The sequence below is a fragment of the Eurytemora carolleeae genome, unplaced genomic scaffold (genome assembly GCF_000591075.1).
Source record: "Eurytemora carolleeae unplaced genomic scaffold, Eaff_2.0 scaffold962, whole genome shotgun sequence".
NCBI lineage: Eukaryota > Metazoa > Arthropoda > Copepoda > Calanoida > Temoridae > Eurytemora > Eurytemora carolleeae.
Window position 1 is genome coordinate 1 of NW_019396859.1, and position 23,373 is coordinate 23,373.

General features: G+C 31.7%; 2 protein-coding genes and 1 long non-coding RNA gene across 4 annotated transcripts; 2 read left to right on the plus strand and 1 right to left on the minus strand.

The window, feature by feature from the left end:
• Positions 1-877: 877 nt before the first annotated feature.
• LOC111709461 (uncharacterized) lies at positions 878-8,204 on the plus strand. Its single transcript, XM_023483123.1, has 16 exons — positions 878-976; positions 1,033-1,109; positions 2,019-2,082; positions 2,607-2,722; positions 3,082-3,165; positions 3,312-3,382; positions 3,663-3,720; positions 4,730-4,828; positions 5,162-5,366; positions 5,680-5,774; positions 5,911-6,028; positions 6,145-6,271; positions 6,744-6,813; positions 7,067-7,195; positions 7,583-7,711; positions 8,091-8,204. The coding sequence occupies exons 1-16, from the start codon at positions 964-966 to the stop codon at positions 8,136-8,138; spliced, it is 1,503 nt and encodes a 500-aa protein (XP_023338891.1). The 5' UTR covers positions 878-963; the 3' UTR covers positions 8,139-8,204.
• A 276-nt stretch (positions 8,205-8,480) lies between these two features.
• Positions 8,481-10,239, minus strand: LOC111709462 (uncharacterized). The gene is made up of 3 exons (XR_002766866.1): positions 10,169-10,239; positions 9,316-9,376; positions 8,481-9,248 (listed from the first exon to the last, which is right to left on the minus strand). It is a non-coding gene; the product is annotated as an uncharacterized LOC111709462 (long non-coding RNA).
• Positions 10,240-13,400: 3,161 nt separating this feature from the next.
• LOC111709466 (uncharacterized) lies at positions 13,401-18,495 on the plus strand. Of its 2 annotated transcripts, XM_023483127.1 has the most exons (6): positions 13,401-13,608; positions 14,254-14,392; positions 14,656-14,745; positions 15,163-15,348; positions 17,265-17,379; positions 18,357-18,495. In XM_023483127.1, the coding sequence occupies exons 2-6, from the start codon at positions 14,262-14,264 to the stop codon at positions 18,411-18,413; spliced, it is 579 nt and encodes a 192-aa protein (XP_023338895.1). In that variant the 5' UTR covers positions 13,401-13,608; positions 14,254-14,261; the 3' UTR covers positions 18,414-18,495. The 2 variants fall into 2 exon arrangements, with proteins under 2 accessions (XP_023338895.1, XP_023338896.1); XM_023483128.1 differs by lacking the exon at positions 18,357-18,495 and having other exon boundaries at positions 13,403-13,608; positions 17,265-18,010.
• Positions 18,496-23,373: the final 4,878 nt, after the last annotated feature.

The window sequence follows — 23,373 nt, forward strand, 5'->3', positions numbered from 1 at the left end:
TCATTCAAAATTTAGGTAAAATTTATCCAATATTATTGTTGTGATCGCGCGATTCCGAAATATTGAATAAAATATACAATCTCAAATTTTACAGTATACTAGGTCCTAGGCTGTTTTTTCATCATTGTTTAAAAAGATGATAAACAAATTAAAAAAGAACTTTTAAAGAACTGCCATGTGAAGAACCTCATAAGATGAAAATGTCATTTAGAAATTTTTACATTTCAAACAAAATCTTCTGACAGGAAAGAAATCAAAATTTGGTGAAAAAGTACTTAATCAACTTAAATTTTCTAAAGATCACTGTGTTTGAAAAAAGTTCTAGGCTTATCTCTTTAAAATGGAATAAGACTGGGATAAAAATGAAAAATTCAGAAAGACAAACATTTATTTTCAACTTGTCATCAGAGGCGGATACAGGGGGGGGGGCAGGACTTTTGCATCCCCTGACATATTCAGGGGGGCGTAGGCCCTCCCCCTTAGATTTCGGAATAGCTTCTCAATAGCACTTAAGGGAAAGAAAACCAAGTGCAAATCAGGAAAGTCAAAAAAAAAATTTCGTCTTCAGCACGTCTTTTTGTTCCTAAATCTGGATTTTTTGTTCCGAAATAAATCTAACAGCCCCCCCCCCCCCACATAAATCCTGTATCCGCCCATGCTTATAATTTTTGTACGATTTTTTTCTGGGAAAAAATGAAAAATAAATTTAATTTCATGCATGGAGTAAAAGGGATACCAACATCTTTGAAAGTTAATAAAAGTTAAACAGATAATTATATGTTTTTGTAATGTGCATCATGTTTTGGGTCTCACTGCAGAGCTTCCAGAGAAAGCGCCTCTCAGCGTCACAATATGCTTTTATATAATATTTTACATTAAATAAGATAAGGTGACACAATTGTAATTTTTCTAATCTCAAACAAACCTAATTTGTTTTCAGTTATTCAGTCATTAACCTTCATCATGGGTTCATTAGGTGAGCTAAAATTTAAAAAAAATAAAGAAAAAAATTAATGATATTTCCACTGACAGAGGGGAAGGTGTACTGCTTGTTTGTACTGCTTTGCATGGTGTACTCTGTTTATTCACAAGCTGATGGAAATCCTCATGTATGTATTGAAATTTTGAATTATTTTTGTTACGTATTTAAACAATAATTATGAATAAACATATTTGTTGCAAATCAGGGTCTGCCGATTTCGAAAAATGTTCTTAACCCCAGTCTAACATCTAAAAAGTGCAAAAAAAGAGAAATCTTAAAATATGAAGACAAATTTTAACAAATTGTATTTAGCTATGTACCTACTTCTCAAAGACAGAGACTGTACAAACGAACTGAAACTCATATAACATGATGATACCAAGGTTTAATTAAGTATTTTCCTTGAAAATAGTCTTTTAATAACAACTTCAAGGACATGGCAGAGAAAGAAACAAGTTTACATTTGCAGATAATCGTAATTTAATCAAACAGACAGTTTACATTCCGTACAGTCGTCTCTGAAATCTCATCCTTTGTGGGCAACCCTGTGCAATACATACACAAATGAATTGAACCTTTGCCACAAACTCAAATTTTCTAATCCCTACTTCTTTACAACCTGACGGTGTAAACCTTTAATATTTCAAAATTATAATATTTTATCTATAAGTCTTCATAGTTTGAAATATCTAAGCTCTTCGACATTGGGTTGCAGAGATATAGGGATTGAGAAATCAGAGTTTGTGACAAAGACTCAATTTCTTTGCGATATAATAAACAGACCGGCCATTTTAAATTCAACACAATTAATGTGTTAAAAATAGAGAAGAATATTAAAAGAACTCTGTTGAAAAGGTGACATCTTTTGATATAAATTTTTCCCCATTTTGAACCCTGTTCTTCTTTTGCCTTATTTTGAAGCCGAGGCTTTTGATACATATTTTACCCTATTCTAAAGCCGGTTCTTTTGGCACTAATATTGCCACATTTTGAAGTCGATGCTCACTCCTATTTTGAATAAATGCCCATTGCTCAGGGTTGGGATAGGAAGAGGAGATGTGATCAGCAGGATTATGAGATCCCATGTGGGCCTTGTGAAGGTAACAATGCTTGCAAATGATAAAGGGTTCCCATGTGCCAGTTAATCAATAGAGGATTATGATTTACCTGAAGCTTAAATTTTTGGGAAAAGTTTTTCAGATTTTTATTCAGCTGTAAAGTTAAACATAACTCTAGGTGTTGGTGGAATAGCATATTGAAGTTCTAATGAAGAGATAGCTCTAACCAGCTGTGAAGTTACATATATTCCAATAGGTATTGGTGGAATAGAGCATGGAAGTTCTGATGAAGAGATAGCTCTAACCAGCTGTGAAATTACATATATTCCTATAGGTATTGGTGGAATAGAGCATGGAAGTTCTAATGAAGAGATAGCTCTAACCAGCTGTGAAGTTACATATATTCCTATAGGTATTTGTGGAATAGAGCACGGAAGTTCTCATGAAAAGATAGCTCTAACCAGCTGTGAAGTTACATATATTCCTATAGGTATTGGTGGAATAGAGCATGGAAGTTCTAATGAAGAGATAGCTCTAACCACCTTAGAAGTTGAACATATTCCTAGGTATTGGTGGAATAGCATATGGAAGTTCTAATGAAGAGATAGCTCTAACCAGCTGTGAAGTTGTTGGATCAGCTGAGGAGATGCCGGAACCCAAACCTGTAGTCTGGGGAACACAGGTACAAAAGATACAAGCTGTAAGAAGAAATTCTATCATACTTTTTGACCTATCTAAAAGATCAAGGACAGTTTTATAAATAATAAAAATCTTTGTGACTCCTGTTTAGTGAATTAGGCCAATCAGAGCCAAGTCTATCCAAAATGTTTGGATTTGCAAAGACGTGGAGTGAAAAATTGTACAGCCATTGGGAACACTGGGCACAAGGCAGACTGTTTGTTCATTATATTCTGGGGTGGTTTTCTTTAGTAAGAACAAATTGATATTTTATGAATATACTTTCTGTGAGTGTTTTTCAAGAAAATTTTATTTTATATAAATAGTTTTCCGTCTAAACAATTTAAGTACTTTAATATTTAGTGGACCCTGCCCTTGGCTTATGAGATCCTTATTGGAAAGAAAATGGATCCATTCTGCTTCCAAACCTTCCCTGGAAATGATTCTGTAAGTTTAAATCTTAGCATTAGTTCAAGATCTAAGAATTTAATTCTTGCTATCAAGATTTAGAAGAAAACTTATGGATTGTTTGCAACTGTTATCGTATCAAAACTTGTATAATTTTGTTCCTTTAATCACATTTTTATATGTAGGTAGGAGAGTTGTGCTACAGGAAGCAAACTGGTTCCAAGGCATACGACATGATCAATGCCAAAGCTATCAGGTATAATTTCAAAGTGTATCAGAAAAAAATCCATATTTGGAACCAAATTTAGTTGTGTATATTGCATCCAAATCATTAACATTCATATATAAGGCATTCTGTTTAGACATTAAATCAAGCTGAATTTGAATAAAAATTACAACATTTAAAAAATAAAAAAATGATGGATGTCTTCACAGCATTTATTATCTCCATTAGTAAACCAATAACATGAAGATCTTCAAGCAGTTTATTGGATAGATATGAAAGAAAATAATGAAAATGTCCTATTATTTTCCAGGGAGGATTTGGAGCTTGAAACCCCTGTTGGAAACATGACATCTGTGATCATTCATCAGGTGAATAAAGAACTTCATTCATACAAAATTAAAAAAAAGGCATATGAGCAATGAGAAAAGGGAATTAACAATCTTACTTACCTACTTATAGGGCTTGGAAAAGTTCCGTTAATGAAACGGAGGTTTTCGAAAATTAACGGAAGAGTTCGCTAAGATTGGCAAAAACCTTTAATTTTTAGATCATTAAAGAAACAGATAGCCATTTTTGAAAAAAAATTAACAGTTTAAAACATTAACTGAAAAGCTAAAAACGGTGAATTTTGTTATTTATATGATCAAAGTTGCACGAATTAAAAAAAAAAATTACCCGTTTTGATGTTTTTAAATGTGTTTACAAATCATTAACAATTAATGATTTCTAACTGTTAACAAAATTTTTTATGTTGTTAACGCCATTAATACTATATAAACAGTTAACAGCTGTGCAGTTAACAATTTTTTTAACTGTTAAGAAAATTTTTTCATATTGTAATAACAGTACTATTAATGACAGAGCTGTGCAATTGTTAAAAATTTTCCGTTAGCGCCGTTAATAAAATTGAGATTGTTGACTTATGGTAATCTAAAAAACCGGAAAATGCCCTTAGCGGAACAAACATTCCGTTCTTACCTCAAATTAAGGGCTAACTGAAATTTTCATTTTTTAACAGTTCCAACTAACCGTTAACAAAACGGCTAGATAAAGTTGGAATGTGCCCAGCTCTACTTACTTAATCCTTCTTTATTCCTTGTGAGACTGAATGAAGGCTGCTTGAACTCTTCTATTAAATTCTTGTCTGTCCTTTTTAGCCCAGGAAAGATTCATCTCCTTAAGCTTTCTATTCCTATTGCGTCTCCATGTGGTCTTATATTGACCTGGATTCCTCTTTACAGGCAGTCCATTCAGGCATTTCTCCCTAGTGAGATAGTCAGTATGAGCGAGAAGAGAATGCTTATTAACAATCTGTGGAATATTTAAATAGGCAAATTTTCTCTTGAGAACTGATGCAAATTAATAAAGATTTTATAGGGCAAGAACTTCTGGATTGTGAATCATCTGCCATGGTATGCTGGAGGAATTCATCAATGCATCTGTACTGATATCAAAGAAGGAGGTGCTGGAAGCCAGGTATAAAAACCTCAGTTAATCAATCAATCAATCTTCTATATATACTTTGCTTGTCTGTTTGTTTGTTTGTGTCCAATAAATGTCAAAACAGCTAAACAGATCGGACCCAAATTTTGTGCGGGACCTCACATGACCACAGGGAAGATTTATGGATGATCAAAATTTAAAAAAATTAGCCTCCAACTAAATTTTATTTTCCCTAAATTTTGTTTGTTTTTGTTTTACAGTGTATACAAAAAGAAAATGTTCATGAATTAAATAGAAGATGGGCGTGAAGTGCCCCAAAAGCCAAGTATTTAAAAAAAATTGGATTTGTAAACCTTTTTTGTACAGGTTTACTACCCTGTGCAGTACAATTGGGTTGAGAAGCTTGTTTACATTGGTCGGGAGATTCTTGGTATTGAGTATGTAAACACTGTTGCTGAAGTCGATCATTGGGCATTTGGGCCTCATCATCTTTGGACTTATCCTGAGACAGGAGATATCATCAGAATGTGGCAGCCTTTTAACGGTCTTCAGATTTATCCTACTAGCGTAGGTAATGATCCTCAACGAGGGCTAACCTGACTTTATCATGTTTTGGGTTCAGCCATGCACTGTTTGAAGAAATCCAAACATTTGATCATGACTAAAATACTGAAAGCATTTCAATATTATGGGAACATTATGTTTAAAAATACTAGCTGAATATTTAGGGAATTTACGATTTTACAATTCTGTTTGTAATTTTCAACGAGATGTCTGTTAAAACTAAATGATTACTTTTGTTTGATATCAAGAACAAAATGTAAGGGGTTTTAATTCACAAGATCAATCAGTTTCTTTCTGGTATAATTTTCTTATTCAAACAGGTAACAATGAGGTTGATAGCTCCTTGTTCGAAGATATTCCTCCAGAACTTTGCAAAGCTGGTGGAGCTATCCTCAGAATAGGATGTGACGATGAAGTAAGTTTTCGAAGCAACTATCTAATTAGAAAACTCTATTTTAGTAAACAAAACTTTTTATTGTGCTTACAGCAAAATAGTGCATTTAATTATACGTTTTTAATACCAATTTGATAAGTTTCTTTTCTATTAACAGGGTTATCCATTACCGGATGAAGAAAGGAAGAAGATAGCTGAACAAAGAGCAAGAGATGTTGTCAAAGGGAAAGATACAGCTAGAGCTTATGAAAAGGTTCCCCGGGGACACTATAAAGGTGGGAAATTACTACAAAGTTTTGTCCTAAGAAAGCTTAATAATTCTGTAAACTTCCTTTGCATGTGTGATAGTTATTTTTTTTTGTAAAATTCTGTGTTTACACTTGTTTTTTAGGGTTGGATTTTGGTGAGATGTCTTCAGTATTAAATGGTTGGTTAAACAGTTCCGTGCTTGCTTCTCCATGCAGTTTCTGGAAGGTTGAAGAGATTCAACAGCTTCAAGCTCTTCTTTATCTAGCCAGGTAGATTCATAGTAGATTCATGATTATAAAATTAGGATACAACAACTTAAAGTTTTTTTACCTAGCCAGAGGCTTAAACTTTCGGGCCTGAACTCTATATTTAATTATATCGATATTTAAAATTGAAGATTTATAATTTGATTTTGGAGATACATTGGAACTCTACAAAAGATAGGTCTCTTATTGGTCTTATCTCTAAGTTTTGACCAAAGAATGATCTGATAAACTACCTACAAGGAGAGAGTTATTTTATCTTATTTTAGTCATTTTGGTTTGGTTTGCATAGAGATTTAGTCCCATCTATACTCAGTCTATAATCAGGCGGATAAGACCATAGTAATCTGAAAGGTTAAGAAAGAAAACAGTTTTATGTTCTACTCCTCCTAGATAAATATGGGTCTTATATAATTGAATACCAGTTGGTTCCTTAACTTTGAATGCCATGAATTGCACTAGATATGTAATTTCTTAGGGAGTCTCAGTTTGACAGTATTTATCAAGATAGCAGCGATAACAGAAGACTCAGATATGAAACTCTAAAGGTGGGTTGGATAAAACATATACATATGAATTGACACAAATACCATCTATTTTAAATATGTTTGTGATTTGATTGCTTTTGATGATATTGATGATATTATTCAAGACAACGCTTCTGATAATTCGTACAATAATGAAAATATTGATCCAGAGATTATGTTATGCCCATAACAAATATGATAATGAAAAAAATGATGTCCATCTCGGTGATGTCTGATGACTGTTCCGGAAACAGCACTAATCCTATTGTTCTAGGACCTGGAAATGAACTGGGCTAGTTTAAATGAACTGGCAAATGATCACAAAGACTCTAGATTTAAACATGTCAGAAGAGATGGACACTGTCATGAAGCTGTCATGTGGTATGTTCATCATATTTCCCAGGTATGTTCATCATATTTCCCAGGTATGTTCATCATATTTCCCAGGTATGTTCATAGATTATGCTTTTTTTAAGAAACAGTTTAAGATATTTTCATGCAATGTCATGAAAAAATTGACTTGGGGCTTCCACTTCATATTTGCTCAAAACTCCAAAGAATGTTAGTAGTTCTATAGTTTTTGGCAGGGATGGGTGATCTGAATGGAATGAATGAAACCATATTTGTTCAATGACCATAATAGGGAACTGCACTTTTTTCAATCTCTAATCACTATATTTTTGCAACATGATCGTGTAAACCTGAAATTTTAACCTTTTTTGATCTGACAGAGTTCATAATTTCTATTCCTAAGGATTATGAATTGAAGTTGAAGGTTATTATATGATAGGATATGAAAGATATTCTGAAGAACGCCAATGTACCGGTTCCACTGTTGTCCCCGGCCCGGCACGGCCTGTGCTACTCCGAGCTAGAGGACCCGGTCGGACAGAAAATCTGCGGAGCGTACAAGGAACAGGTACAGTACAGGGACCATGTATAAAGTACAGAGAACAGGCACATTAAGGAAACCTTTAAAGGGAAGTACAAGGATATCAGGTAAAGTCTAAGTGACATGGTCAATATAAGGAGTATGTACAATGTACATAAATTGTACACTTTACAGTGCAAGGTACCATGATGAAGTTAAAGAAACAGGTACAGTGAATAAGTACACTACAGGAAACATTTAAAGTAAAAGAAAAATATACAGTACAGTACAAAACCGTTGATTGTATGCGAAATTAATCTGTGACCTTGTAACTCTTACGTTTAATTGAATATAAAAATAATTTTTAGAATTTTCAGAAGAAAAAAAACATTAGACTTTTGCGTAATTTTAAGATATTATAATTTAGGTAACATGTGCATCCTGCCACTCTAATGAACTACCACCAACATTGTAAATAAAATCATTCTTGTAAACTGATATTTGTTCATACTGAATAAGAGAATTAAGTACACGTCGTAAATATGTTTATTTGAGAAAATTGTTTCATAAGGTTTTTACTTTGCTTACATAAGAATATCATTTGTTTACAATTTACTGTTATCTTCCCTCTGAACAATTGAGCAAGATACGCACATTAAACACCAAAGAAAATTAATGAAGGTTTGTGTGCCATCAGACATAAATCTAAGAAAATAAGATTAGAAAAGAATGTTGATGTAAAAAAGAAGAAAAATTGTGTGAAAACCTTCAGATGTAGAAAAGTTACATTAAAAAATAAGAAATAGTTTTATAAGAATTTGTAGTCACTGGATTTATTTACTGTTTTCAATACTTAGCTATCAATAAGTTCGATAAAATATTACAATCATGAGAACATTATCTTTCAGAATGATTCTTTTTGATATTAGTTTTGTGATTAAGTTTGTACAGTGTACAATGATCTTGTTAATATTAATAAATTCTTGTACAAATTATGTACACAGTACAGTAGTACTAGAATTAAAGTAGCGTACAATATCTTACGAGGCCATTTTATTACCTCGGGGTTTAAGGTGTATTTAAACTTTTGTTTTTTACTTTTATTTTTGCTCTCAAAAATAAATATGGGATAATTTTGTTTAAATGAGAGGTAAACTCAAGGTGCTTTATTTCTTAGAAAAGATTTTGTAGCTATAAGCTTATGCCCTGCAGGATGATAAATGGAGCTAAGAACTCAAATTGAAAACCAAATACCAATGAGTTTAACAACTGAACAGCTCTATCATAATAAAGGAGCTGAGATATGTAAAGAAGAGCAACATTCACTGAGCTGCAGAGGCCATCGGCTCCATAAAATAGTTTCAGAGGCCATCAGCTCCATAAAACAGTTTCAGAGGCCATCAGCTCCATAAAACAGTTTCAGAGGCCATCAGCTCTATAACACAGTTTCAGAGGCCATCAGCTCCATAAACAGTTGCAGAGGCCAAAAGCTCCATAAAAACAGATGGAGCTAAGATCTGTAAAGAAGAGCAAATATAGAGACCGCCAGGAGCCCCAAACTGCTCCTTACTGTTGATGATCCAAGCTGAAAAAGAAGATTTGTATAAAAAAATAACAATTAAAGGAAAAAATTTACTTTAAAAAAAACTTACCGTGACATAATAATTACATCTGTCCCCCTGACAACATTCCGCACACTTCCAATCCTCATACCTTAATAATCAATCAATCAATCAATCAATCAATCAATCAATCAACCTATCATTTAAGCTATCTGTCAAAAAAAACATTCACTTAGTAAGTTGGTAAATATTATCTAAAACTATAAAGAACATCTTCAAAAGTACAAATTGTAAACCTCACAAAGGATCATGTAAAGAAAACGGGTCGTTGCCACATGCCACAGGATTTAATGCAAGGAAAGTTATTTCAGAAGTGTACGCATGTTTTGTACTGCAGTGTACTGTCACTGGGCTGTAATATAAACACAAGACAGATGTCACAGCCTGACATGGGATCCATCTTTCACATATAAAATCGATGGTGGTCAAAGGAAACTCTTATGTGAATTAATCATCATCATCATCATCAAAATTGAATGCTTTTAACCTCCTCGGATACTAAACGAACACTGAGGCATCTATTCTTGTTAACAAATTCCGCCCAGAGAGAACTGGTTTCAATATGTACGCAGAGTATACGCAACTGCAATTAACTTTCCTTGCATTACATTCTTGGTTGCCACAAAGTCTTATTATTCTAATTCCTATATCATTGCAGATCATTGTAAACCATAAATATTTCAGACTGCAAATTCTGTCAGATCAAACAATCAAAATTGGAAATTTAAAGTGTTTACACCGTCAGATTGCAAAGATATAGGGATTATAAAATTTGACTTAATGGCAAAGAATCGTTTTTTTAATAGAAAATCACATTTTTTTTCACATCAATTTGAATTTCTCACCCCTAATTATTTATTTTATTTAATTATTTTTAAATTACCAGATGTAATGGCAGAGGGTCATACTCTCTTTTATTATCCGTGTACACTCGTCTAGTCTAGCACATCTAAACATAAACAATAAATAGAAAAAATTCTAAAAATCTTAAAATTACAAAAATCAATAAAAGTCTTCATCAAGGATAGAAAAACAAAAATAGCGGTTAGTATTCTTAGAAAATATATTTTCTTATAACACCCCACATAATAATAATAATAATAATAATAATAATAATAATAATAATAATAATAATAATAATAATAATGATAATACCTATCCTCCTCATATTTGCATGTTTTGACTGTTATTAAACATTTATCCTCATTTCCATCCTGATTATCACATACGTAGCACTGCAGTCCAGAAACTAAAAAAAAGATTGAAGTTTAAAAAACTCTCGTGTGACAGAAGTATTTGTTAGTTTTTACACAATATGTTTACACAATATGTTCACACAATATGTTGGGGTACCAGCTTTGTCTGGAAACTCAAAACCAAACACATGACTGAACCCTGATTGGATCAGGCGCTAATGAACTCGGCATACGAGAGTTTGTAGTTATTTGTAAAACTCTGACCGAAGACAAACTGGGCTTTAGTGAAGAGTGGATTAAGTATATTAATGTTAATGATTTTGAAAATTACTTGTGCATTTAACTTTAATTGCAGGAAAACATGGATATATAAATTATCCAAATTAAATACTTTTACAACTAAAAAAACAACAATATCTTTAGTATTATTGATCAGAAAAGGTTTCAAGGGAACTGTTGTGAATCGAGCATTGTCATCTTTGTCTCTAAAGATGACGCTTACAGTCCCTTTCAGTTCATGATGAGTTTTTAAATCCTTTTATGCAACAGAAAAGGTTTCCAAGGTAAGGTCGCAAAGTCGTACTGGTTGACATCTTAAAAACTTATTCTTACAAAATAAACTATAGAAAGGACAAAAAAATGTCAAGAAAAATTTCATAAATATATTTTTAGTTTAGAATCTTTTTTACGCTTTATCAATCTTTAATCATAGAATTAGGTTCCTTTGTCCCGATGGAAGCATTTTGACACGACACCACGATGTCAAATTAAAGTAAAAGAATTTGAGTTTTGTCACTAACTCAAATTTTCCGATCCCTATATTTTTGCAACCTGAGAGTGTAAAACTTTGATCTTTTAAACTTTTAGTATTTGATCTAACAAAGTTCACAGTTTGAAATATCTAAGGTTTATGACATTGGGGGGTTGCAAAGATAAACGGATTAGAAAATCAGAGTTTGTAGCAAATAATCAACTCCTTTCAGGTTAGATTAAAATCTTAATGTTTTCAATTAACATATCTCTTTTTTCCCTCGTAAAGCTGTTGAGAAGAAGAAACAAAAAGTTTACAATTTCTTATAAACAAATCAAGGTTATAATTCAAGGAAAGTTATTTCAGAGGTGTACGCATCTTTTGTATTGCAGAGTACTGTCTCTGGGCGGTAATGTAACACAAGACGGATTCACAGCCTGACATGGGATCCATCTTTCACATATAAAATCAATGGTGGTCAAATGAAACTATTATGTGAATTATGAAAATTATGAAAATTAAAATTAAATGCTTTTATCTTCCACGGATACTCAACGAACACTGATGCATCTATTCCTGTTTACAAATTCCGCCCAGATAGAACTGGTTCCAATATGCAGAGTATATGCAACTGCAATTAATTTTCCTTGCATTATAACCTCTGGGCGTACTAATTCAATATTTGAGGAACTGGACGAGGTCTCAAAGTTGAACCAGTAAATTCGAATGAATTTTACCTTTTCTTTATCGTCTACATTGTCGTGAAAATTTCTGGTTATCACTGTACATTGTCGTGAAAATAATCTATGGAACATCTTTTGTTTTTGTTTATAGATGTTTTAGTTATTTATTGCCATTGCTGCAGTGCAATATTTTAACCCAATCAATATCTTATATAATTCACAGTTTTTAAGTAACTTAATTAAACATGTATTTTTTAATAAAACGCTTTTATTAGCTGATGGAAACTAAAACAACCTTTTGTTTATACAATCCAACAATTTCCGATTAGAAAACAAGTTTTTGTATATTATATATAATACTTTTTAAAATAACGTTTTTTATTTTTATTTTCCAATTTTAAAATGTTTTGATTTTTACCTGTGTTTATTATTATGGGTAGGAGGGAGAGAATTTGCAGTACGTTTGTTTTCATTTTGTTTATTTTCTACAGTTTGTTTACACACAAGAATGGAAACAAGATTTCAAACCATATTCATGTTGTTTATATCTGTCTTGTATCATGTATGGAGCGTAATATAGACAGGTAGACAGGTATACTCAGGTATGGGATGGTAAAGGGGGGGAGGGGAGTTCCCATTTAGTAAATTTCAATTTAAAGGGGGATTTTTGTAGAAAATACTTTTCAGATTTATTACTCTGAATGTTACAAATAGTTTGACAGGTTTCTTTATCGAAAAAAAAAGAAGTTTAAAGCAATAATTTTTAATTGTTAACGTACATATAATTAAATTATCTACATTAGTTTTCTGGACTGTGTTAAGTATATAAGAAATTTTTCTCAAGGTAAATTCTTGAATTTCTTCTCTTAATTTCAACTTAATTTCCCTCTTTTTTTATTGAAGTAGTTCATTCAATATCTATTTTTATTTTTTATTTATCATTTCAGATTACATTTATTATATCCGTATAATTTTCTTGGAGATATACCTTGTTGTATCCTTCCTAATCCTAAATTTCAATTTCATGGTTTCAACTTTTTAAAATTTTATTTTCTAGCTCTTTACTTTCTAAATTTCTTTTTAATAATTCCGTATCTTAAATTGCAGGTTTTTGTTTGTTTCATAATTTTCTTTCCTAATTTCTAATTCTTTCTTCTATCCTTTTTTAATCTGATTTTTCTTTTGGGAATTAGCAATGTTATCTATTTGACAACATGAAAACTAAAGAGTTATAACAAGATAAATCTTTTCGCCCCCCCCCCCCCTCCCCCATAATTCCTCTTTATGTATTGTAATATCCTTTTCTGAACTGCGTAAACGCAGTAACTTTTTATTAATGTTAAGACATGTGGTTTACGTTATTTCAGTTTTACATTTCTTCAATTTTTTTTGGCATCCTAAGATATTTCAAGCATTGGTGAAGTGTGGTTTTGCTCTAGGTCTAAGTTTCTATCTTGCAGGACGGTTGATCAACAGGTTTCTCCGAGTAGGGTTTAGAGTAGGGAGGTAGAGATATCAAGGTATACAGGTATACACACAGGCTTGGGCGGTTCAAGACCAGTTTCATGCCAGGCACTACAGGCATAAACCAAAACAATACAAGGATACACTCTACAGTTCATGTACATTACTGTACAGGCTTTTATGTACAGGAAACCTGAAATACTGGAATACACTTTGTTAAAACTAAAAGGTAAATACAACACAAAAAAATATCAAGAATTATAAAAAATTATGTAAACAAGCTGTCTAAAGCACAATATAATTTACTTTTAACAAGTTAAAAGTAAAATATGTTGCATGTTACAGTATCAAAACACCGTAATTAAAGTTACTTATACAAAAAGTACAAAACCGTCATTCTTAAGTTGTACAGAATCTTCGTCAATAGATCTGTACGTAAAAGTAACTAACGCGCTGTATACATAAATTGTAATTAAATGGCTCTACATAAAGTTCTCAATACACTGTACAGTCTCGTACCCGCCAAAAAAGTTCTCTGAAACGTTATAAATACACTGTAAATAAACGACATAAAGGCGTTTAATACAACGTTATAAATACACTGTAAATAAAAGACATATAGGCGTTTATTACAACGTTATAAATACACTATAAATAAAAGACATATAGGCGTTTAATACAACGTTATAAATACACTGTAAATAAAAGACATATAGGCGTTTAATACAACGTTATAAATACACTATAAATAAAAGACATATAGGCGTTTAATACAACGTTATAAATACACTGTAAATAAACGACATAAAGGTGTTTTTAACAACACTATAAATACTCTGTAATTGTAAAGTGTAAATAAAGGAACACTATTCAGGTTGAAGGATGGGAGCCAAAAGAGAAGGACGGAGTTGGTTAGTTTGGCTGGGAGTCGGAGCAGGACCAATCCTATCCGCAGTTACAATCCTACTTTACGTTATCATCCTGGATATAGATATACCTTCCGTTAAACCTAGGTAATATATTATATACTATATTCTATTCTATTCTATTCTATTCTGTTCTATTCTATTCTCTCTTCTATTCTATTCTATTCTATTCTATTCTATTCTATTCTATTATGTTCTATTCTATTCTATTCTATTCTATTCTATTCCATTCCATTCTATTCTATTCTATTCTATTCTATTCTATTCTATTCTATTCTATTCTATTCTATTCTATTCTATTCTATTATATTCTATTATATTATATTCTATTCTATTCTATTCTATTCTAGACCTAGCCTGGAGAATGCTGCAGCAGCTATTGTATATTTCGATCATTCTGGAAACATTCTGGCCAGCATATTCCTAGCATTTGTTCTTCTGTAAGTTGATGAAACAAACAAAATTTATCTTTTATTTTTTATGCACTGATTGCCAAAAAAAATGTGTCATTTATTGTTGGAAAAAAAATTTCAAAGATTTTCGACATATAAATTTTAGAATAATTTTAGAATTCAAAAAATTCTAATATTTTTACTTTTAGCCTCGGCCAAAATGCTTCAGAAATCACATTAAGGGAGTCAGTCTTTGCCTCAAACTCAAATTTCTAATCCCCATATCTTCGCAACCCAATGTCGTAGATGTAAGATCAAATAATCTATAAAGGTTTATATCATCAGTTCGTTAAGATAAAAGGATAAGAAATTGGGCTTTGTCTCCAAGACATTGAGTCTTTGTCAAACTTTCCATTTTTTAAAGTATTCAATAACTTTTTATTCATTTTTATATTGCCATTTCAGACAAGAGGAGTACAACCTTCTTGCATTCTGGTTGGTGTGGTGTTGTGTACATGTTCTGGCTGTTATCATCCTTATAATTCTCTCAGTGTACACTGTACTGCCGTACATACCCGGTAGAATTGTACTACACGCTGGATCTCTTCTGATTGCTGTAGTAGCATCTTACATCATGCTGACCGTGTACAGGTATACACGATAGTGTACTGCACTACTGTGTACAAGTAAACAAGATAGTGTACTGCAGTACCGTGTACAAGTAAACATGATAGTGTACTGCAGTACCGTGTACAGGTATACAAGATACTGCAGTACCGTGTACAAGTAAACATGATAGTGTACTGCAGTACCGTGTACAAGTAAACAAGATAGTGTACTGCAGTACTTTTTACAGGTAAACAAGATATTATACTGTACCGTGTACAAGTAAACATGATAGTGTACTGCAGTACCGTGTACAAGTAAACAAGATATTGTACTGCAGTACCGTGTAAAATTAAACAAGATATTGTACTGTAGGCAGTACACGATTTTTTTTTATAAAATCCGCAGGCGCAAACCTTTTTTGTTATCGTTTTACAATGTATACAGAGAGAAAATGTTCACAATTGAAATAGAAGATGGGCGCGGAGCCATAATAATTTCTGAGATTAAAAATCAAATCAAAACGTTTTATTAAAATAGTAAAAATAGCGTTTTTTATTTCGCCCAAATCAAGAAATACCATAATAATTAATATAAGGGTTTTATCTACAGTTTAAATTCGTGCATTGTGATGTACATGTACACTGTACAGGTTACACTTTACTTTTCAACCTTTTTCCCCTCTGTGGAAAGAAAAATTGCTGAAATGTTTAATAATGTTTAAAGAGTTCAAGTGTTTGAGTGATCTTTTGTATTTCAAAATTATTGATTTCAAAGTTAAAAGCTTTTCAAACATAAAAACCAAAAACATTTACTGCATTGACAATTGTTTAAATTTAATTTTGCACGGAAGGGCAGAGAAGAAAGGGATTGAGCTTGACATATAAAAAGGGGGTGTTAAGGATGATTCATCATAATTAGCAACGAAACTTTGCTATTTTATTTTCAATCCAACGCACTCAGGGTTCACTACATTTGTGGTTCAAACTTGATCATGTATTACACCTATAAAAGTCTATACCGTTAACCTAACTAAATCTTTAGATCGACAAAATTAAGAATCTTTAGGTCAAACTTTGAATAAAATCAACTACCCTTAGCTTAAAAAAATGTCTGAATCCTGGACACATGAAGATCATTGTTAAGAAGTTTTAAGATATAATGATTTAATTATTTGTTTTTGCAACGAACCATGCATTTGAGATTTTTTTACATAGAATAATAATAAATTATTTTGGGAGCATTTAAAGTTTTTTTTTTAATAAAAAAACCTGGCTGTGTTATAGCCTAGACCAAGGCAAGCCTTTCATTACTTCGATCTAACCAGTGCAAGACGCATTCGGTTTCTTCTATATTTAATTTAATCTTGTTTTAAACTATAATTCAACTATCTTTAAACTTAGAACTTGTCTTTTCATACTTTATTATTTAAAAAATCATGCGACAAAAATGTATAAAATAGAACAGGAGAAAATTTATGTTTGATACAGGGTGTCCCAATAAACATGGGAATTCAGGGACGAATTCGATATCGTCTTTATAAATAATTCTTCGATTTAGTATAGTGATACCTACTGTGAAAGTCCGTAAGATTTTTGTCTGCTATCCTTACAATTTGTTTGTTTATGTTTTGACTGCATAAGGGTGTACTTAGTATACAAACAGAGTAAACTTGTCCGTCTCCACTTTTCATCTTGTGGAGACATAGACACATCTTTACAGCCATTTACCGTTTTCATAAAATAAACTCTAGCAGACATGATAATATTATGGCTTTTGAAATTAGGTGATAAAATGCAAAATTCATAACAAAGACGATATCGAGTTCGTCACTGAATTCCCATGTTTATTGGGACACCCTGTAGGTACAATTGTGATCGAAAGTCAAAGCTTGCTGGGATAAGGACCGAACTGTCAAATCCGCGTTGTTTAGGAACCAAGCTTAATTTAGTTTATTTTAGGAATGGTGGGCTAGAAGGAGGGATACTTGGTAGCGGAGGGAGACGAGAAGATGATTCAGACTGGAGGACGGGTTTACAGAAACCTCCTCCGGGTCCAAGGAAACCAGCGCTAAAGGGAGAAACTAATTTCATCTCAGGAGAAACCAATTTTCTCTAAACCTTCCGCATCCGCGTATTGCGGTTGCTCCACACCTCTAAACCTTCCGTAACCGTATTACGGGCGCTTTCCACCTCTAGACCTTCTGTATCCGTATTGCGGGCGCTCGGCATCTCTAATTCAATACGGTTTGTTCGGAGGGTTTAGTTTTGAGTTTATCGCGAGTTAGGGTTGGTGAATTAATTATTGTACGTTTGACATTATATCGCGACATGACTCCTCCACCTTAGATCATAATAGGGTCATCTTCCATCGGCTGTTATCAGTCCTAACTATACTTCCTTATCACAGTGACCTCCTAACTGCACTTCCACCCGACACATCATATCCTAACTGTACTTCCTTATCATAGTGACCTCCTAACTGTACTTCCACCCGACACATCATGTCCTAACTGTACTTCCTTATTATAGTGACCTCCTAACTGCACTTCCAACCGACACATCATGTCACTCCTAACTGCACTTCCTAATTTAAAGATAATTAACGTTTTAGCTGCACAACGTTCCCGTGGAGAGGTTTCCGTTTTCTGTCTCTCACATGTCTTGACTTCACATCCCCAGTGGTTCGCGTCCTAACTACTCTACCTCAAGTTCTAATTGTACTGCAATTCCATAGAGTGCTTCTTGTCCTACCTTCTCTTCATTTTCAGATTACTTCATAAAATGGTCTAAAACCTCTCTCCAAATTCAAAATGCTTCGTAGCCAAAATGAGTTTGAGTAATCATTACAGATCTCTTAATTTGTTTATTAATTTTTTCAAACATTGCCCCTACCCCCTTTAAAATGAATAGAAGCAAGTGGTAGGTTGATATTGAATTTTCGCTTTCAATGCTGACACTAAATGTCGTCTTCCATGCCCCGGGTTTATTACCTGTTGCGGTTAATACAAACTGGAAGTGCAGGGTTAGATCTGACCTGAAATATTTCTCCAGAATGAAAACGAGAAGTTGAGAACTCCTATCATCACTTCTCATTCAGAAGTCTTGTAAAAAAAGTATCTAAATTTTTATGAATTCTGTAAACTCTCTTGAAAAGCTTTTGTTGATTTTTACACCATCAAAATTAATCAAGAATGACCCTTTATGCAAATCATGAATTTTATTGATATTATTTTTTATCATTTATTCTTAAATCGAACAAACAAAAGTTTATCTTAATTTGTAGAACTTTTCTTCCAAAATACTCAAATAAAACTTAATGTTCCACATATACATATTCTTAGAATTAATACCTTTTGCATTTGTAAATATCTAAAGCAGTAAACATTATTACAAGTAAACATTTCACAAGTACACATTATTACAAGTAAACATTTCATAAGTACACATTATTATAAGTAAACATTTCACAAGTAAACATTTTTACAAGTAAACATTCTCAATGTAACATTTCCAATATTCACTTATTTTTTTATTTCACTTGTATTTTTTTAAAACGATTTTGTTGTTTTACATCATTTTATGTCACAAAAAAATAATATTTTTTAATTATGTTTTCACGCGTACAAATATTCAATACTCATTCTTACTTCAAGACGTACATAGCATTTTTTATCTATATGTAATGAGAATTTAACCTTAAAAAAGAAACTATTTTGCAAAAAAAACATGGAGATTTATACAATAATCTAAAAAAAAGAATTTATATGTTATTTATAGTAATTTTATGAAATAAAAATATAAAACCAACTTCAAATCAAATCTTTATAATATTTTTGCATTTCTTGCAGCATAATTTGTAAAAAATATTTTTATAAATGTAAATAAACGTCTATTGTATTCATAAGAATAAAATCAATGTGAACCTAAAGAATTGAGTTTTTGCCACAAACTCAAATTCGATATTTCAAGCTTAGACTTTTTGACCGGGTTGCAAAGATATAGGGATTAAAAAATGAAAGTTTGTTGCAAAGTCTCAATTCACAATCAAACTGAAATCAATCTCACAAAATTTTTTATTAGGATATTGCAAATTGCAGACTTCTTAATTGAAGCTAGAAACAAGCGCTGTGTAGAAAAGGGAAATTAATGTTAAAAAGAAAAAACAAAAGAAAAGAAATTTTTATGAAGAAAATATCTAAGAAAAGTAATAAAATAATAAAGAAAGAAATTAAAAGAATAAAAGATAATTGAAGGAATTATAGATTAAGAAGAAAAGACAATCAAATAAGAAATGGAGAAGTTTAAAAAGAAAAAAATTTAAGAGGAAAGAAAAAATGTTTAAAGAAAACGTTTAAGAAAAGAGATTAAGGAATGAGGGAGGAAGGAAGAGAAAGAAGAAAATAAAAGAATAAATGAGAATGGACTGAATTATGGATTTAGCAGAAAAGACAAAAATAAGAAACAAAAAGAAAGATTTAAAGAAAATGAACTTCAAGAATAAATGAGAATGGAAGAAATTATGAATATAGATCGAAGAAAAAGCAAAAACGAGAAAGAGAAAGATTAAAATAAAAAAAATTAAGAGGAAGAGAAAATGTTTCATGAAGGAAGATAAAACAAGTTGAATAATAAATGAAGATACAAATGAATTATGATATATATAGAAAAGATAGCAAAAGTGTTAAAGAAGAGAAGATAAAAAAGAAAAAAATATTCAGGAAAAAAATAAAAAATAAATGCATGAGAATAAGAAATAATAAAGAAATAACAAAGAGAAAGATTGAAGAAGAGGAAAATAAAAGAATAAATAGAAATGGTAGGAATTATAGATATAGAAGATAACACAAAAATGAGAAAACAGAGAAGGTTAAAAAGAAAAATTAAAAGAGGAAAGGAAGAGAAAGCTTAAAAGAAAAAGAAGATAAAAGAGTAACTGAGGATGGAAGGGATTTACGGATATAGAAGAGAAATCATAAACGAGAAAATGGAAAAGGCTGAAAATAACAAAAAAGATAAAAGAGCAGAAAAATATTTGAAGAAAAATTGAGAGATAAAAGAATGAGGACAGAAGAGAAAAAAATAAAAAAAATGCATAAAAGAATAAGTAAAGATAAGTGAAATAGGAAGTAAAAACTAAGAATAATAAATAAATATGATTTAAATGATTAAAAAGATAAAATAAGCATAAAGTCCATGAAACATGATTGAAAGAATTTTGAGAATGGAAGGAAGAGATAAAAGCAGAATTGATGAAAGAAAATGAGATGAAAGGAAAAATTCAAAGAAAAATATCAAGGAATATGTCAAAAGAAAATAGAAAAGAAGGGAAAGTGAAATAGTTTAAGAGAACTTAAAGAAAGATTAACAGAAAAGAAGAATAAAATATAAATGAGAGTGGTAAAAAAAATAAGAAAGAGGTGGACATGAGGTAAAAGGAAATGCTGAGCAAAGGAAACAAAAAAAATAAAGAAGCAAAGTTAAAAAGATAAAAAAAACCATAAATAAAAGGAAAGAAGATGGAAGGAATAGATAAAATAATAAATGATGATGAAATGTATTTTGCTGCAAATACATCTGTTTATAATATTCAATAAGTTGTATCAGAAGAAGTGTTCAAAATAAAAATTTAATTATTTATCATTATTTCTATTGAAAGGAAATATTAAGTACTTAATAAAAATTGTATTTATGAATCTCGTGACAAGTGGTCTAAGATTGCATATCCCATGAAATCCTCCAATTTATAATGTTTCAAGTGTGAAGAGTAGATTTATAACATTTAAAACATGTTCCAAATATTTCTAAAGGAGGAAAGTGTTTAACAGGTGTCTAAAATCAGGTTACAGGGTGTCCCAATAAACACGGGGATATGAGTTTGTCTTTGTTAAGAAATCTAAACATAAACAGACCAATTCTAAACTCTATAAGACATTTCAGCATCGAGATGATCACCGTACTAAATTAAAAATCATTTACAAAGACGATCTCGAATTCCCATGTTCCTTTAGACACCTTATACTATATACTTGGATTTGATAAATCTGTTTATCGATCTAAACAAGTCTAAAGAGAGGGTTTCAAATAAGCCCACAGGGTTTTAAATAAAATGTAACAAAGAAACATAGAGTGTTTAAGAGTAATTTCGAGGACGTAGTGTCAGTATTCAGTATACAGGGTGTCCAAAGAAAATATTACTTCTCTCAAACTCTAATTCTAGAACTTTTAACCTGGTAGTGTCATGCACCTCTGACCCTTTAGTAAAAGTAAATTCAACCTAAAGTCTGACCGCGTCAACCTTGTTGCACCGGCTAGCCCTGTTGAGTGTCTGCTTTAATCACTCAATGTCCGCGCGATACAGAACAAACTGGGACCGGAAAGGTTGACCCGGCTTGGAAATTCAAATGTACTACGTCTGACCGTGGTTTAAACCTTTAATTTGTCAAACTTTGACTATTTGATCTTGCAGAATTCATTATTTGAAAAGGGTCTACGAGATCATGTTTTAGAGATGAAAATTAGAAAATCACAGACTGCAGGAGGGCAATTACTTCGTTTATACAAGCTGGTTTTCAAACGATTGGTCAAAATGTTTTTTTACTTGAATTTTTTTCAATAAAACAAAGGATTTTGTGCTAGTTCTTGTTTTTGTGTACTTTTAGTGAAGTCACATAGATCCAGACTGCTATTAACTAAAGTAGGACTAAGATGCACCATGGTTTCAGTAGAAGAAAATATTTCCATTTACTATTATAGCGCCCATATAAGGATTTATCTCTTATTGGATAATGAGATAGATAGAAAGATAGATGTTACCGCCATGCAATTTCTATTGGTTCACAATAGACAACAAACACAGGACTGAACCCTAATTGGATCAGGCAAAAGATAAGACTAAAATGCGCCTTTTTTCCAAAATGGAACCGGATTAATTAGCCTTTATCATTCTTTAATATCTATTTTGTCTGAGTAAAAAATCTTTAAGCGTTTTAACGGGACTGAAGACGTAATTTCAAGTAACCCTCCATTTATAAACTGACGGACTCACAAACCTACCCGATGAATCTTTATGCAAAATATTTTGTTTTCGGTTTATTTCTCTCTGCTGCAAAAACTCGCGATTCAATTTTATACAGACACCTAAACTGAAAATAATCCATTTTCAGATAGAAAAAGAGAAATATCTTCGTAATTTTTGCTCATACAAAGGTTTGAAGGGTATCGTTGTGAATCCCTTTCAGATCCTTCTTTAATCTTTTTCAGTTTTCAGTCAGTAAATTCACGCAACCTCGTAGACAGAGTATATTTGTTTTGGATTAAATTAGCTTTGGTCGGGTTAGTAGGGTAGGGAGGCTAGGCAAACAAGTGTTAAATGAATAGATAAATAAAATATATATTTATATGTATATTTATGTAGAATTTAAAAATTGAGAAATATACGAACAGAAGAAGTGCGTGAAGAGCAGAAACATCTTTTAAATCAGCGGAAGAAGACGTAAAAAAAGTTTTAAAAGTTCTTAAATTTTTATAAAGGAATGATTTGTTGCCACAAGCTCAAATTTTCCAATCTCTATATTTTGCAACCTGATGGTTTAAACCTTTGGTATTTCAAGCTTAGACAATTTGAAATATTAAAGGTCTAAGACATCGGGTACAGAGTTTGTGGCAAAACTCAGTTTCTTTTGATAAGGAATATTTATCAAGCATTATTCATCACTTTTCTCACGGATTTGGCATTTGTGCTTTTTAACCAACATTTTTTATTAAATCCGGTTTAAACCTCATCTAGGTTGATATATAAATATATTCCGGCCCTGTTGATGTTTAAACCTAATCCTGGTTGATGTTTAAAGCAATTCCTGGTTTATGTTTGAATCTATTCCTGGTTGATGTTTAAACCTATTCCTAGTTGATGTTTAATCCTATTCCTAACTGATGTTTAAACCTATTCCTGGTTGATGTTTAAACCTATTCATGATTGATGTTTAAACCTAATTCTGGTTGATGTTTAAACCTATTCCTAGCTGATGTTTAAACCTATTCCTATTTGATGTATAAACCTATTCCTGGT

What these genes read in the sequence shown, in the direction of transcription:
- LOC111709466 (XM_023483127.1), top strand. Translation starts at nt 14,262, where the DNA reads ATGGGAGCCAAAAGAGAAGGACGGAGTTGGTTAGTTTGGCTGGGAGTC. An exon ending in ATCATGCTGACCGTGTACAG is followed by an intron (nt 15,349 to 17,264) that starts GTATACACGATA and finishes AGTTTATTTTAG; the next exon opens with GAATGGTGGGCTAGAAGGAG. An exon ending in CAAGGAAACCAGCGCTAAAG is followed by an intron (nt 17,380 to 18,356) that starts GGAGAAACTAAT and finishes ATATTTCTCCAG; the next exon opens with AATGAAAACGAGAAGTTGAG.
- LOC111709461 (XM_023483123.1), top strand. An exon ending in AAGGAGGTGCTGGAAGCCAG is followed by an intron (nt 4,829 to 5,161) that starts GTATAAAAACCT and finishes TTTTTTGTACAG; the next exon opens with GTTTACTACCCTGTGCAGTA. An exon ending in GAATAGGATGTGACGATGAA is followed by an intron (nt 5,775 to 5,910) that starts GTAAGTTTTCGA and finishes TTCTATTAACAG; the next exon opens with GGTTATCCATTACCGGATGA.